The 14,904-nt window shown below is 39.3% G+C and overlaps 1 protein-coding gene across 3 annotated transcripts in view; it reads left to right on the top strand.

Moving 5' to 3' along the window:
- The window catches only part of UGT8 (UDP glycosyltransferase 8), a 78,225-nt gene that overhangs the window by 24,670 nt on the left and 38,651 nt on the right, over positions 1-14,904 (top strand). For all 3 annotated transcript variants that reach the window (XM_057704419.1, XM_057704421.1, XM_057704420.1), the window contains exon 2: positions 247-1,070. In XM_057704419.1, coding sequence (XP_057560402.1) covers positions 249-1,070 — 822 coding nt within the window. In that variant the 5' untranslated portion in view covers positions 247-248. The remainder of the gene's footprint in view (positions 1-246; positions 1,071-14,904) is intronic.

Below are 14,904 nucleotides of genomic sequence, written 5' to 3'. Positions count from 1 at the left end.
GTGTTCCAAAACTGATACATTTTAAATATATTTCAGTTTATGCCAGTTTTGCTGTCAATTCTATACCTTAAGAGATATCTTTCAAAAATAAAGAGACAATTAGAACAAATATTGGGATAATTGTTAAAAGCGATCCTTAGGTGAAGTACTGGATCATCAGATACTTTGAAAAAGCGTCTTTGTGGTGGTTTTGAATGGTAAGGATTGCATTCTGTTTTAAGTATAGTTTTCTGGTTGTCATTTCAGCTATGAAGTCTTACACTCCGTATTTCATGCTCCTGTGGAGTGCAGTTGGGATAGCGGAGGCTGCTAAAATCATCATCGTGCCGCCAATTATGTTCGAAAGCCATATGTACATTTTCAAGACGCTAGCCTCGGCCCTGCATGAGAGAGGCCACCACACAGTGTTCCTCCTCTCTGAAGGCAGAGACATCGCGCCATCTAACCATTACAGCCTCCAGCGCTACCCAGGGATCTTCAACAGTACCACCTCGGATGCTTTCCTGCAGTCCAAAATGCGGAATATTTTCTCTGGGAGATTGACAGCAATCGAACTGTTTGACATACTGGATCACTATACCAAGAACTGTGATATGATGGTTGGCAACCGTGCCCTGATCCAGGGTCTAAAAAAGGAAGAGTTTGACCTGCTGCTGGTGGACCCTAATGACATGTGTGGATTTGTGATAGCCCATCTTTTAGGGGTTAAATATGCTGTATTTTCAACTGGCCTTTGGTATCCTGCTGAAGTGGGCGCTCCTGCCCCATTAGCTTACGTCCCAGAGTTTAACTCACTCCTCACAGACCACATGAACCTGCTGCAGAGGATGAAAAATACCGGCGTTTACCTCATTTCCAGAATAGGGGTCAGCTTTCTGGTTCTTCCCAGATATGAAAGGATAATGCAGAAGTACAACCTGCTGCCGGAGAAGTCCATGTATGACTTGGTCCACGGGTCCAGCCTGTGGATGCTGTGTACAGATGTAGCCCTGGAGTTTCCGAGACCCACTCTGCCTAATGTTGTTTATGTAGGAGGAATCCTAACCAAACCAGCCAGCCCACTACCAGAAGTAAGGTTTGCTGAACTCCTTGGTAATCTTTTCTAAATATAAATGTCACTTTGTCAGCTTTGATTTTTAGAAGAGATAAGATTGGGTATTGTTGGATAACAAATGCTGTTCTAAAAAGTGGTTAAGACACAGAGCCTACCAAGGTCCCTTTATTTGTGGGTGCCCAACTCCCCTGGAATGCACTCCTGCTTTGAATGAGCATCTTGGTCATGCCGAGAGGCCACTCTGCCACGTGGTCATCAGACTGTCTGGGACATAGATTTTTGATTAAGTTATACCCTTAGTAGGACAGAAAATGTAGTTAGAGTGTTCGTTTTAATGAGTATAAGTGATTTTGCTTTTAATTAAACAGAGTTCCTTCTGATCGCCCCCAGAATGCACAAACACGGTTCTCTGCGTCTGGGTTAGGTCCCGTGAACTCAAATAGGTAGAACAACATGAATAGTGGTTCTTCTTTCAGCAGTCATGACCACTAGAAAGTTTATGTCCAATAATGAAAGTGAGGTAGTAACTTCCATCAGACTAGGAAGTTAACTAATTTTAAGTTAGTGAGTAAATGTAACTATTTAAGGAAATCATGCCCCATTGTGATTTCATTTCAAAGATGGAATTAATTACATTTTAACAAAACCTTTCTACTGTCTGAGGCAAACCTAAATTCTTTTTGCTGGTTGAGCTGTCAGCAAATACCCTTGTGTTCTGTTCTCCATCCTAGTTTTTTTTTTTATTAGGTATCTCAAGCCCGCAGGAGCCATATTGCATGTCTGTTGTTGTAGGGGATTTTCTAACCTCGGGTTGACTCTGGATTTAATCTCAACATCTGATGGCGTTTACCAGAAATGTAGGGCCTGTTCTCTCATTTTCTCTATTGCAACCATTTCTGCTCTTAAAATTCTAAAAGTAGACACAACAACTGTTAAATTGTTCATTTCTAGCACTGGTCATCACTACATTAAAAAAAAAATCTGCCAGGGCCTTCATGAAGAGTAAATCCAGATTTTCTCGTATAGGTATCAGATAAGCACAATCACTGGGCAGAATTTTCTCATGGAGAAATAAGGTGATTGGAATATACAGCCTGCAGACTTCTCTAACACCTCCATTAGAAGCATGCTTCATAAGTAATACTTTGATATATTTCATGTAACATGAAGAAATAGAACTTGCCAGATCTTTGGCCCATAAACCCTAGACGCTGCTGGTAGAGGCTGCGAGAGTGAGCACGGGCCTCCTCTCTGACACCAGCTGTAAGGATGGGGGTCGGTCTCAGCGTTTCTCAGCCATTTGTGAATTTCCTTAAGCCCACCTGGAATCCCAGATAGTCTCTGCCAGAGTCCCCGTAGGATGTATTACCCCCCTTCCTAAAGATCACTAAAATCAAACTGCAGGAGCAGCTTATGAAAGACCCAGACGCAAGTCTCTCTCTCCCTTAACTGAGTCATTCCTGATGTCAGGCAGATCAACCCCGCTCCCTCCAAGTCTTCATCTTTTCCCAGCCAGCGCACTGCCCTTCTGCGTGTTCCTTTGGGTTTCTGTTCAGATGCTGTCTCCCTTCTTCAGGTTGAAGAAGGAATCAGTGATGATAAGGCATCTTCTGATTGCCTTTTTTTCCTTCCATCCCTGCACATTTTTCTTGAGTTGCAGCAGTTTGAACTACATCATATAAGTACAGAATACTATTGTAAGCTTAGTAAAATAGCATGGGCCCTTATGCCTGTTCATTTCACTTTGGTGGTCCCCCCCTTATCTGCAGCTTCAGTTATCCTCGGTCAAATGATCTGAAAATATTAAATGAAAATTTCCATAAATAAGCAATTCATAAGTTTTAAATTGCACATCACTTTGAGTAGCGAAGTGTGATGAAATATCACATAGTCCAGCTCTGTCCTGCTCCGTCCTGGCCGGAATCCCCATCCATCCACATGGTCTGCCCCTGACATCCAGCCATCGCCATTGTCATGGCTCCATGATCCAGCATCACTTGGACCAGATGATCCTCCTTCTGATGTATCATCAGAAGGTCAACAGTAGCCTAACTCTGTGTCACAATGCCTACGTCATTCTCCTCACTTCATTTGATCACGTAGGCATTTTATCATCTCGTGTCACCACAAGAAGGGTGAGTAGACCACAAGATATTGAGAGAGAGAGAGACCACATTCACATAATTTCTATTACAGTATATTATGATCTATTGTATTATTAGTTGTTAATCTCCTGCTTGCCTAATTTGTAAGTTAAACTTCTTCATAGGCATGTATGTGTAGGAAAGAACATGGTATATATAGGGTTCAGTACTTTTCAAGATTTCAATCATCCACTGGAGGTCTTGGAATATATACCCTGTGGGTAAAGGGGGGCTACTGTACTTTGTTTTACTTTAAAAGCATCTTCTGTGTGGTTTTTAGAGCCTCACATAAGATTATTACCCAGAATATTTTCTGATTTGCCATGATTTCTAGTTTGACACTAGCTTGAACCTTCCCTGTTCTTTTTTCTTCTTTGGGCTTTTTGTAATGATTCTTTTGAAAATGTGTTCTTTCTTTACAATTATCGCTTTGGCTGTGACAGTTAGTGAGGTGTTACACTCAGATACATACACATCTGGCATACCCATGTGTTATATATCTGGACCTAGATAAGTATGTTATTATCATTGAAAGTCTGTTAGGTTATAAGTGTGAAGGGCCATTTTCACTTCAAAAGGGAGTATTTTGAAGAATGATGTGTCTTACTCTTTCATATATTTCTCACACTAGTGAGGCTTTATATGTTTAGGAACACGTGCATTCCTTTTGGGATTTCTCTAGTTGATTTGTCTGATGCAGCAAACTGTACCTCAGGGTTCCAAAAGTTAATGAGTTTTTCAAATGCCTGTATTATTTAGTCATAGTTGTAACACTAAAATAATAGAGCCCAGCAAGTGACCTCTTAGAACACATGATTCCCTAATAACAGCTTAATTGTTAACTGCCTTGGTATCTTACAGGGCAGTGGATTAAGTTTTCCAGATGTCTGGAAATGATTTGACAGTGGGATTTCATTTCACAACCTGGGATGAAAAGGTAGAGAAAATGTCCAAACGACTTTTTTCAGAAGCTTTCATAATGATTGAGCCTAAAGAAACTCTAGAGAACATCTAGTTCAGCTCCATTTTTCCTCCTCAAAATACAGGGAGCAGCCCAGTCATTTGTCACATAAGAGATGAAAGGAATTTGAGTGTCTCGTCCAGGCCACGCAGAGAGTTTGTGGCACAACCAAGTGAATTGGGGATTGTTTTGCTATTTGCTAGGTGTTTTGTCAAGATGCCTGCATCTCTTGTCACTCATTTTACTCATTTACACATTTATGGTGTATATAAAACTATGCAGAGACAATTTTGCTAATCTTTATTTGATATCTCACAGATTATGAGGACTTAATATGAGTCAAATCACACCATTTGGATTCCTCCTCTTGCTGTAGAGTTTTAATGATAGAAATCAGCCAGAATCCAAATGCTTTTGATTACAAAATGTATTGGTGTAGGGTGAAGAAATTGTCTGCCTTGATAATAGAATCATTTCTAAATGCATGTGCCTAGTTTATACTGTTCCCTACCGGGCTGCCTATAGTAGGAGTCCTTAAAATGTTCTTAAGGGGGAGAGGTTTAGGTTGGATTATATCCACATAGGGGCTTATCTCTGTCATTATAGGGTGGTAGAGAACATGGAAACAAATGAAAAAAAAAAAAAAGTTTACTTTGTCCAGGAAGGAGGTCTGTAAATAGATCTTTATTTGATTAGGTCCTTCAAGTATTAAATGTGTATGAAATAGTAACATCTAATAGGGGGTGACTGTAGCTTTAGTAGTTTGATTAGGGGGTAATAACAGTAATACTACCATAGAGTAGTACATTTGCTTAGAGAGTCTTTTGATAATTAAAATTCACATTTTCAGGTGATAATTTTTAGATGATTTCCCATTGGCGGAAAGTGGGCTGGCCCTGCCAAGCAGTTGATCTCTGCCACTTTTCAGCTTCCCTGAACCGTAATTGCACCTAACAGGTTGTACCTTAATTATTGGTTTTTCACATGGCTTTTTCCCTGTTAGGGTATGGATACCTTAAAGAATGGACAGCGAGGTGGATAACCTTTGTACCCTGAGGACCTGGAAAATGGTAGCCACTCAATAAATGTTAAAAATTAAATGAATTGCATCAAATACAAATAGTTGTCAAAAATCAGGTGATTGAGCTAGTACAACAATGTTGTTAATATTATAACCATTATTTGTTTATTCCAAATTTATGTCCAGATGCCATTGCAGCCATTAAGTAACCAAACATTCCAGGTTAGTTATTTTAATGAATTAGAATAGCTACTTCATGATATTGGTATTGAGAAAAGGAGGTCATCATACTTTACCCAACTGATGACCTAAATGGTCTCTACTGTGTTCCAAATATACACGTGAACAGGGCTTGTGGTGCAAGTCAGGCCCGTGTTGCTGTGTTAAAGATGACTTGGGGTGGTGCGGCACTCATTTGGTGGACCTCAGAGGTTCTTTGTTGCCAGGCTAGGAGTATGAAAGGCATTTTCATTTCACCACTTGTAGAGACATTTTTAATTTAGGGAAACACAGTCCTGGGGAAAGATACAGATAAGAGATAAACAGAGATAAGAAAGAACAAGGGACCAAGGACAGGGTCATGAGATACTCACTGTTTGTCATTTTGTCATTTGCCAGAACTCCCTCACAGAAAAACGTTTGGGGGAAAAAAGAGACGTTTTGCAATGAATCCATTAGATTAACCCGCTTGTGAGCGGATCAGGTTATCAGAAGAGTAAAACCAAGAAGCAAAACAGTGGCTTTTTATATTTAGTTTTCATTGAGTCCCCTAGAAGCCATTACTTATTATCACACATGGAAATGGAAAGCTGACTTCCCCAAGAGTGAATGAATGTCTAAGCTGAGTTATGGGACCAGAGTCCTTGGGGCTAACAGACTGATCCAGGGTTGTAGCAGATGTGGAAAATTAAGGCCATTTTAACAGTATGTTGCATATAAGATCTCTCTTGAAATATAAAGCTAGAGATAAAATTATAACTATTGCATCATGTTAAAATATCCCCTTTTAAAATAAATATCATTTAATCAAAATATATATCTTTTATAGTAAGTTTCTTATTTTGGATACAATCACTCACAAATAATTTTTTAGGATGTCTTCATCCATGTAGTACTACTGTGCTATATTGGTAGCTATGCAAGGATCAGAAAATTGAGAACTCCAATATTTGGAAGAGATGAATGATTTAATTCCAATTACTGATTCTTAGCTTAAATATTCACCACAACATGATAGTTGGAAATAAATAATAGATTCCCTATGGGAACTCATTAATGTGAAATGTTGGTGCGTGTTTTGTAGGCTGATCATATATTTTGTGTTTAGTAAGAAACCAGATTACCTGACTAAGTGAATCTATCCAGGAAGTAAATCAGGCACTGTTGCAAACATCAATAAGTTACTGTTTGGTTCATTGATATGATAATTTTCTAAATAGCACTGTAGTTTTAAATAGCTTATCAGTTGCTTCTGTAAGCATTATAGGCTTACAGGGGTTTCCTGATACTTTAGAGACCCAAATGTAATTGAAATTGCAGAGTCTGACATGATATTTAAACATTTCCTCCCTCTGCTATTAAGTATTTAAGCTTTAAGATGCCCCACAGAATTGTTCATTTAGATATTAATTCAAACACTGGTGATGTCAAGGGACATATTTTTTAACTGATCATTTTTTACAGATGATAATTCTCATAATTAAATTGCTGTTGGCACCAGTTTTTAGAGTGATATTCTTCACAAATAGTCTCATTCCAAGCCAGACATTTCTAGTTTTAAAATTAAAATCGCTGCTGTCAATGACTTTGACAGAGAGGATGGAGTGAGCGTGAGCTTCTGAAGAAGCAGTGGCACTGGACACAAACTACCTATTTCATAGTTTTGTTTACGGAATTTTTTATACCAACTTTCCAGGGGCTGTGGCAAGTAGCAACGTGGAAAAACATGGGCCTTTTCAGCCAAATGGTCCTGGCTTTTAGTCTTGGCATTAATAAGGCTCCTTCGGACGAGGGAGGGAGTCAGCTTCATTAAAATGAGGATGGCAGTGTTTACTCCACAGGGTTTCCTTAAACAAGAGCCATGGCAATACCTAGTGGTGGTAGGTGTTGCTCATATTCTTGTTGTGGTAACTCTCCTTATTTAAGATGAGCTGCAGTTCCTGAATCACTGTCACTTGCTGTCATCCACCTGACACTTAGAAGAATGATTTCAGAGGCGTAGGGAGGACGTGGAGGAAGTGTCTGTGGCATCCCCTCTACTCATTTTAGGGGTTGGCATGTGGTACTTTTACTTCCATCTTGGGGAGGTTTAGTTCCCTTTCCTTCATCCTCTTTCTCACTGAACTAGAAGGAAAATGATAAGTGAGATAGGTACCCATTAGACCATCCGACTGTCTTAAGAAATGAGCGGAAGCTGACGGGTATGTGTTGGAAGGGGAGGAGAGTTAAGGAAGTAGCCTCCTGGTACTCCCAAGTGCTGCCTTCTTTAGGCTCAGTGATGTTGTCTGTGGTTTTTCACTCCTTTAAATGGAGGAGCAGGGACTCCAGCCTCTGTTCTGGGGCTCCAGCCTTGTTCTTCTCCTCCTGTGCTTCTCATTCCTGAGGGACCTTCGGGAAAGTTCCAGACAGATAAACACCTGCCTTCCACCAGAGATTCTACCCAGATTCTCCTCTACTCTCAGGCCTTGCTGAACTAGATTATTAGATTAGATAGCCTATAACCCTCAAAAAAAAAGTTTGAAATTCTCTTCTAAGATCTAGAGTGCAGACTGCAGTCAACCTCCGTGTTTATTCTTCTTACTGTATCTCTATAGCCTGCCCAAGTTGTAGCTTTTGTATACTGTAATTATTTCACTCTCCCCAGTACTGTTTAGATCAGAATGTCATCACATTCTTGTTAAAACACAGATTGTCAGGCCAGTTGAGAGGTCTGGAAAGGGCCTTCTAATTTGTAACAAGTTCCTAGGCGATGCTGATGCTTCTGGTTTAAGGACTAACCACACTTTGGGAACCACTGATTTAGATTCAGACAATCAGTGTGAATTGTATATTTTAATTGCATTATGTAATATATTTTGTATAAGAATCACTTTTTCCTAATGGTTATAGACTTTTTTTCTCTTCTAGAAAATCATTTTCAGTATAAATTTACCACCGTAAAGGTGTATACATATCTAGATTTCAAGAGCTAGAAGTGCCCTGGATTCCACTGTATATCTGGAGAACTCATCACCTTACAGTTCTGTCTTGTGAAATTATGATGATGCTATTGAATTATCAACCCTTGCTTTAAGAAGCAGGTCTAAATAGAACATAGGTAAGGTCTTCAGTACTAATATCCTTTAACGCTTCTTCCTATTTTCCTTCCTCTCTACCACAGTTTTTTTGTTTTGTTTTGTTTTTGCTTTTTTTTTTTAAACAAAATCCTAAAAATATTTTATCTCAGATTAATATACAGCATTGGATCAAAACAGGCTATGATTTTAAAGTCCTATTATATAAATGCATATTTCTAAAATTCTAAGAAGTTATATGCTGAAATTGTTTTTGTTCTTATGTACAATCTTATATCCAAAATCTAGTAGCCAGCAGAATGTCATTTACTTTATATAACATTCTGTAAATTCTCACTACCCATTAACATTTTTTTGTGTTTATAATATATCAGTATTGCTATATTATAAATTGATATATTATAAATATAAAATATTGATATATTATAATATTGATGTATTATAAATATAACAAAAGGAGAAAGGGTTTGTTTTTTAGTGTCCAGTCTTTATATTAGCTTGCTTACTCAGAAAATATAGTTGACCCTCGAACAACACAGGGGTTAGGGGTGTCAGCCCTCCCTGCCCTCAAAAATCCATGTGTAATTTAGTTGGCTCTTTTTTGTTTTCTTTTATTTATTTATTTATTTTTATTTATTGGCTGTGTTGGGTCTTCGTTGCTGCAAGTGGGCTTTCTCTAGTTGCGGTGAGTGGGGGCTTCTCTTCATTGAGGTGTGTGGGCTTCTCATTGTGGTGGCTTCTCTAGTTGCAGAGCACGGGCTCTAGGCACACGGGCTCCAGTAGTTGTAATGTGGGCTCATTAGTTGTGGCTCGCAGGCTCTAGAGCGCAGGCTCAGTAGTTGTGGCACATGAGGTTAGTTTCTCTGAGGCATGTGGGATCTTCCCAGACCAGGGATCGAACCTGTGTCCCTTGCACTGGCAGGTGGATTCTTAACCACTATGGTACCAGAGAAGCCCCTACAGCTGGCTCTGTATACACAGTTCCTCTTTATTCACAGTTCCTCATTCGTGGATTTAACCAACCCCAGATCGTATAATTCTGTAGCGTTTACTATGGAAAAAAAACCCACTTATAAGAGGATCCATGTAGTTCAAGCCCATGTTGCTCAAGGGTCAGCTGTATTTTTTACACTGCAACAACCACTTTTATCTTTTTACTTTGAAGGCATCTCTCTGGTAAGTTAACAAACCCTGAGCACGCACATAAGCCAAACACTGGTCCCTGCCTGATAAACCCAGTGTTGTCCTGGGGCCGAGAGTTTCTATGTAAGGGGTATTTTTGTAGCAAGAAAACAGGACAGAAAGCCAAAGAGAGATAGGCATTGAAGTAGTGGGATGGAATTTCTTAGGTAGTTCTTAATCCAGAATATATTCTAATTCCATCTGAAATCATAGAGTATAGAAAACTCCTCCTCATACAGTGTGGATGAACGATCATTTCACAGAGCACGGGGTGGGCAGGGAGGGTGGCCGGGCACTCACGATGCCTGTACTCAGTAATTGGAACTGGCACCAAAATAAAAATGATAAAATGATGCAGACCAGAACCCTGAGTGTTTGTGGTGGAAGACCTGTTCTTTAAACTCTGATCACGAAGCAGTTGCAGCCCAAGAGACCTTCTGTACAATGAAAAACAGTTGTGCTGCGAGGTGGGCACTGAGTGGACCAGAGTGGGATACACATACCTCCACCACTTTCTTTTGGCTTTCTGTCAATTTGTGTGTGTGTGTGTGTGTGTGTGTGTGTATTTAAATTTATTTATTTATTTATTTTTATTTATTGGCTGTGTTGGGTCTTTGCTGTGCACAAGCCTTGCGGAGAGCAAAGGGGGCTACTCTTCGTAGTGGTGCGCGGGCTTCTGATTGACGTGACTTCTCTTGTTGCACAGCACGGGTTCTAGGCATGTGGGCTCCAATAGTTATGGCACTCGGGCTCGATAGTTGGGACTCATAGGCTCTAGAGCGCACCTTTAGTAGTTGTGGCACACGGGCTTAGTTTCTCCGAGGTATGTGGGGTCTTCCCAGACCAGGGATTGAACCTGTGTCCCCTGCATTGGCAGGTGGATTCTTAACCACTGTGCCACCAGGGAAGCCCCAAGTTATGTTTTTGTAAAGCAGCATGTATTGCTGTCATAGGAATCACTTTTAGTAGATTTAAGAATTCTGATTCTGTCAATATAAATGTAGTCAGTTAATTAGTCTTTTAACAGAGCGTTCATTCTGTTGGATTAGACAGTTTACAGAAAAGCCTGAATGAACTTTCTGGCCAACCTGATAGAAAGTGTGGTGAGAGAAAGGTGTGTCTTCTTTTTTCCTGAAAAAGTCTGTCTGCTTCAGAGAAGAGCGCTTATTAAAGTTAATACTTAGATTATTTTGCATGGGTGGCTTTTTGTCAGGGTGGCCTTTGGGAGAATTGGTGCTCAAATGCAAAAGGGGAAAACGTAATGCCATGTTCAGAATGTTATTTATTTTCCCTCGATTTGCTTCTCTTTTTTTCCCCCCTCTTTATATGATATAGTAAAAATAAACCTGTCAAAGTAAGCTGACCTGATTTTATACGTCTTTGAATATAGCAACTACTTAATAATTGTCTGTTGCATTGAATTGCTTTATGCTTAATTAGATCTAGAGAGAAGTCCTTTTAATAGTAACTGAAAAGATTTCATCTGTATAGGTCTTTAAGAAAATCACTAGGTTCTGAAAAACTGAAGACCTTTCAGAAAGAGTAATGGAAGAAACTCTTTGAGAGCAGGCCTCTCCGCTCAGTCATCTTTTATATCCCACCCACTTTCATACCTAGTATTGCAGCACTTTGCAAAGTGTGGCCCCTCATACATACATTTTGAATTGGTATAATTTCAAGTTGTAAAAGCTGATGCATTTGCCCAATGTATTTTGCAAAAATGGGATAAAATTGTTTTTACACGGTAAATGGCCAGAGCTTTTATCAGTGAAACGCAGCTCAGATGGCTTGATAAATATTACTAAAAGCTTGAGGCTCATAAATGAATTCCCTGCCTACCATTATCAGCCCAGTGTGAGGGACAGCTAAACCAGCTTGATGTTTTCTTTTTCACTGTGAAGTCCTTTGAGAACTTTGCCCTGTGCGTGGCAGGGAAAGGGTTTTGCAAAACACAAAGGGATGGCCACTCATAAAAAGGATAGAGAGCTATTTAGCTCTGTATTCAGCGCATGTTTATTGAGTGCTTAGTGTGTGCCTGGCCCAGGCTAGTAATGTTAAGCGCAAGTCGCAGTTTCTTTGTTTGTGCTGCTTATAGTCTAATGGGAGAAATGACTAGTAAAGATGTAGACAGATTAAGATGATTCATAATTTTGATGCTGAAGTGCTGGGAAGGAATCCAACAGGGCGCACTGATAGAGAACAAGGAATCCTAGGTGACAGGGTAGGGCCTTAGGAGAAGGTGGAGCCAAGGGGAGGAAAGCTTTCCAGGCAAAAGACATACCCATCCCCAGGGGGAAGGCGCTTGCACTTTGAGGACCCCAGAAAGATCAGTGAGGCTGAAGAGCTGAAAGCATGAAGCTCAGGCAGGTGGCTCAGCTGGGTTTGGAGAGGTAAGCAAAGATCCTGTCACTAAAAGGGGTTTGGATTTCACTAAATGAGTTTAAACGTGATTGGATTTGCATTTAGAAAGACTCCTCTGGTTGCTTTGTGGAGGAAGTATTATAGGAGAGGAAGAGAGAAGACAGGAGGACGGATTGAGTGCCTGTTGCTGTAGCTCGCGAAAGAGGTTGGTTGATGGAGGTGAAGGTGGTGAACAAAAGGGATGATTCCAAGTATATTGGGAGGTAGAATTAACCAGGGTTGAGTTTGGGGAGTGGGGATACTTAGAAAACAGCCAGGGTTTCTGCTTGAATAACCAGTAGGTGTCATTCCCTGGATGGGAAAGAGTTGGGGATGAACAGATTTTTGAGGGAAAATGCATTGTTCTCTTTGGGACATACTGAATTTGAGAAACCTGGGGATGTCTGAGTGCAGACGTTCAATTGACCTTTGAACATGTGAGCATGTACTTGATAGGAAAGGCCAGGGCTGGGTATTCAAAGGTGGGAGTGATCTTCCAGAAGATTGTACTAAAGTGGTGGGAATAAATGAAATTACTTACAGAGAGGTGTAGAGAGAGAGGAGGACTTTGGTTTGAACCTCTGACACTCTACCATGTTAGAGGCTGGATAGAGGAAGAGGAGCCTCCGAGAACTCTGAGAAGTCATAACCTGAGACATGAAGCATAACCAGGAAAAAGTGATGTTTTAGAATCCAGGGAATGGGTGTTTCAGGAAGGGAAGGTCTGTCAGTTATCATTGTCACCAAAGCAGGTGTTTCTGTGTGTTAGTTGGGGACATATACACGTGGTCATATGTCACTGGACAACTTTAGGCTAAGTAGATAATAGCAACAAAAGACTTTAGATTCATGCTTACCTTTAACAACCAGCCTTGCATCTGCAGCATCAGTCCACTGGTACAGTTGAAAGAGCATCCACTGGGAACCAGGCGCCTATACAGTTGACCCTTGAGCAACAGGGGTTTGAACTGCATGGGTCCACATATGCGCCTGTAGGGAAGAACCATAGGTACAGAGGGTCAACTATAAATTATACTGGGCTTATCTACTGCAGAGAGGGTTGCCCCCCCCCCCCCCGCCGTGTTATTCAGAGGTCAGCTGTATATTCAAAGTCTCCAGCTAGTTTCTGGGGAGATCGCGTTCTCTTTGTGGGCTCCTGCTTCTTTATCACTAAGCTGTGGGTGGTTGAGTGGATGGGGATTGAACTGGTTTTTAAAGTTTTTTCCACTTCATTGATGGTGCGAAATAGAACATTTTGAGCACCATACATACATTAAAATCCAGACTTATATTCTTAAATTAAAACATTTTTGCTTGTGGTGCAATTAATGTTGACAGAATCAAAGTCAAGCAGACCTCTGCAGGTGTGTTTTTAAGTATTTGTTCATAAAAGTGGAGGCTTTCAGAGAATGGACAAGGGGTAAGTATGGAAGAGGATTGATTTTACAATTTACATATGGGGAAGCTTTGATTTTCTGGTAAATCATAAAGAATAATTAGAAATAGTATTAAGAGAAATAATTTTTGCTTTTTAAAAAACTGATTAAAATTCAAATCATTCTCAGGTTTTATTTTGCAGAGTATACGAAATGCATTTTTTTTTCCCAGGGAATATAATTGAATCACCACTTTTATTGAACGATGCGTTCCTGAAGTGTAATCTTAAAAGAGAATTTTAAAATACATCGTCGTACACATAATTTGATTTCTTCTCGCCTTAAAGATTTTCTTCTAGTTTTTATGATAATTTGTGAATGGATTTTGTAAAATATTCTTCTCAAAGGCAAAAATTGAAATGATAGGAAAATGCTTAAAGCCTTTGCAAATTTGATTTCATTTTGGTAAAGTTCATATTGGGTTGGCCAAAAAGTTTGTTCACGTTTTTGGACAACCCAATGCTTAGTTGAATATTATGTACATTAGTAAAAAAAAAGGGAGGGAATTTGCCCACTATGTTGCCAAAGCTTAGATGCATGAAAACTTGGGTTAGTTATAAATAGAAATACGTGCAAGATTGAGAAATGTCAATCATCTGAGGCAGGAAACACAAACCTGTTTTCTGTTAACAGTGCCTTACCGAATAAGGTAATTTTTTCTTTTTACAACTTGTTTCGATTGAATTTTAAGTAACTTGCTTCGTAAAAAACTTTAAATGAGGTTTATTTACTGGATCTTTACAGATTTAAAGGGTAGAAATTTATGCTGACATATCATTTAGATCACTTTTCTATTATATAGATAGAAAAGTCTCCATTGTTTTAAACTATTTAGAAGTATTAGATATTATAAGGACTAAAGTTAGGTAAAGATAAAAAGTGAAGTTATTTATCTACTAGTTTATTATGTACAACTTATTTTCAGTTAAATGTAGAAAAATTCATTTTTTTCCAAAAAGTATATACATTTCCTATAATAATGTTTGAATATCGATAGTTGATTCCTCTAGACTTGCTTAGTAATAACGTCTTTTTAAAACTAGGATGATTTAATGGAAATCATATGTAATATGGTATTTATGTGCGTTAAACTAAACCAGCTACTTAGATTAGGCTTATTTTGTTTCTAGTCCAAATAGCTTTTCAACAGAGATGAAAAGTACTACATAGCTATTAGCTTGATTCACACATTGTACATAATCAGTGCTTATATTGCTAACTTTACTTCTTTCAGCAGAATAGGGCCTCAAAAGTTTTATATCCAGGATTTGAGTACTTTTGTTTTTCTCTTTAAAAAGTCAGTATTAGGCACTACTGGTTACTACCAGCTGAAGCCTCACACAGCTGTGTATTTAGCATTTAATCATGCTAAGAATTGCTAATTAGAACATCAAACTGGACAAAGCGTACCCA

The sequence above is a fragment of the Hippopotamus amphibius genome, chromosome 13 (genome assembly GCF_030028045.1).
Source record: "Hippopotamus amphibius kiboko isolate mHipAmp2 chromosome 13, mHipAmp2.hap2, whole genome shotgun sequence".
Lineage (NCBI taxonomy): Eukaryota > Metazoa > Chordata > Mammalia > Artiodactyla > Hippopotamidae > Hippopotamus > Hippopotamus amphibius.
The sequence above is the reverse complement of the archived record's forward strand: the minus strand, read 5'-3'. Positions and strand labels throughout refer to the sequence as shown.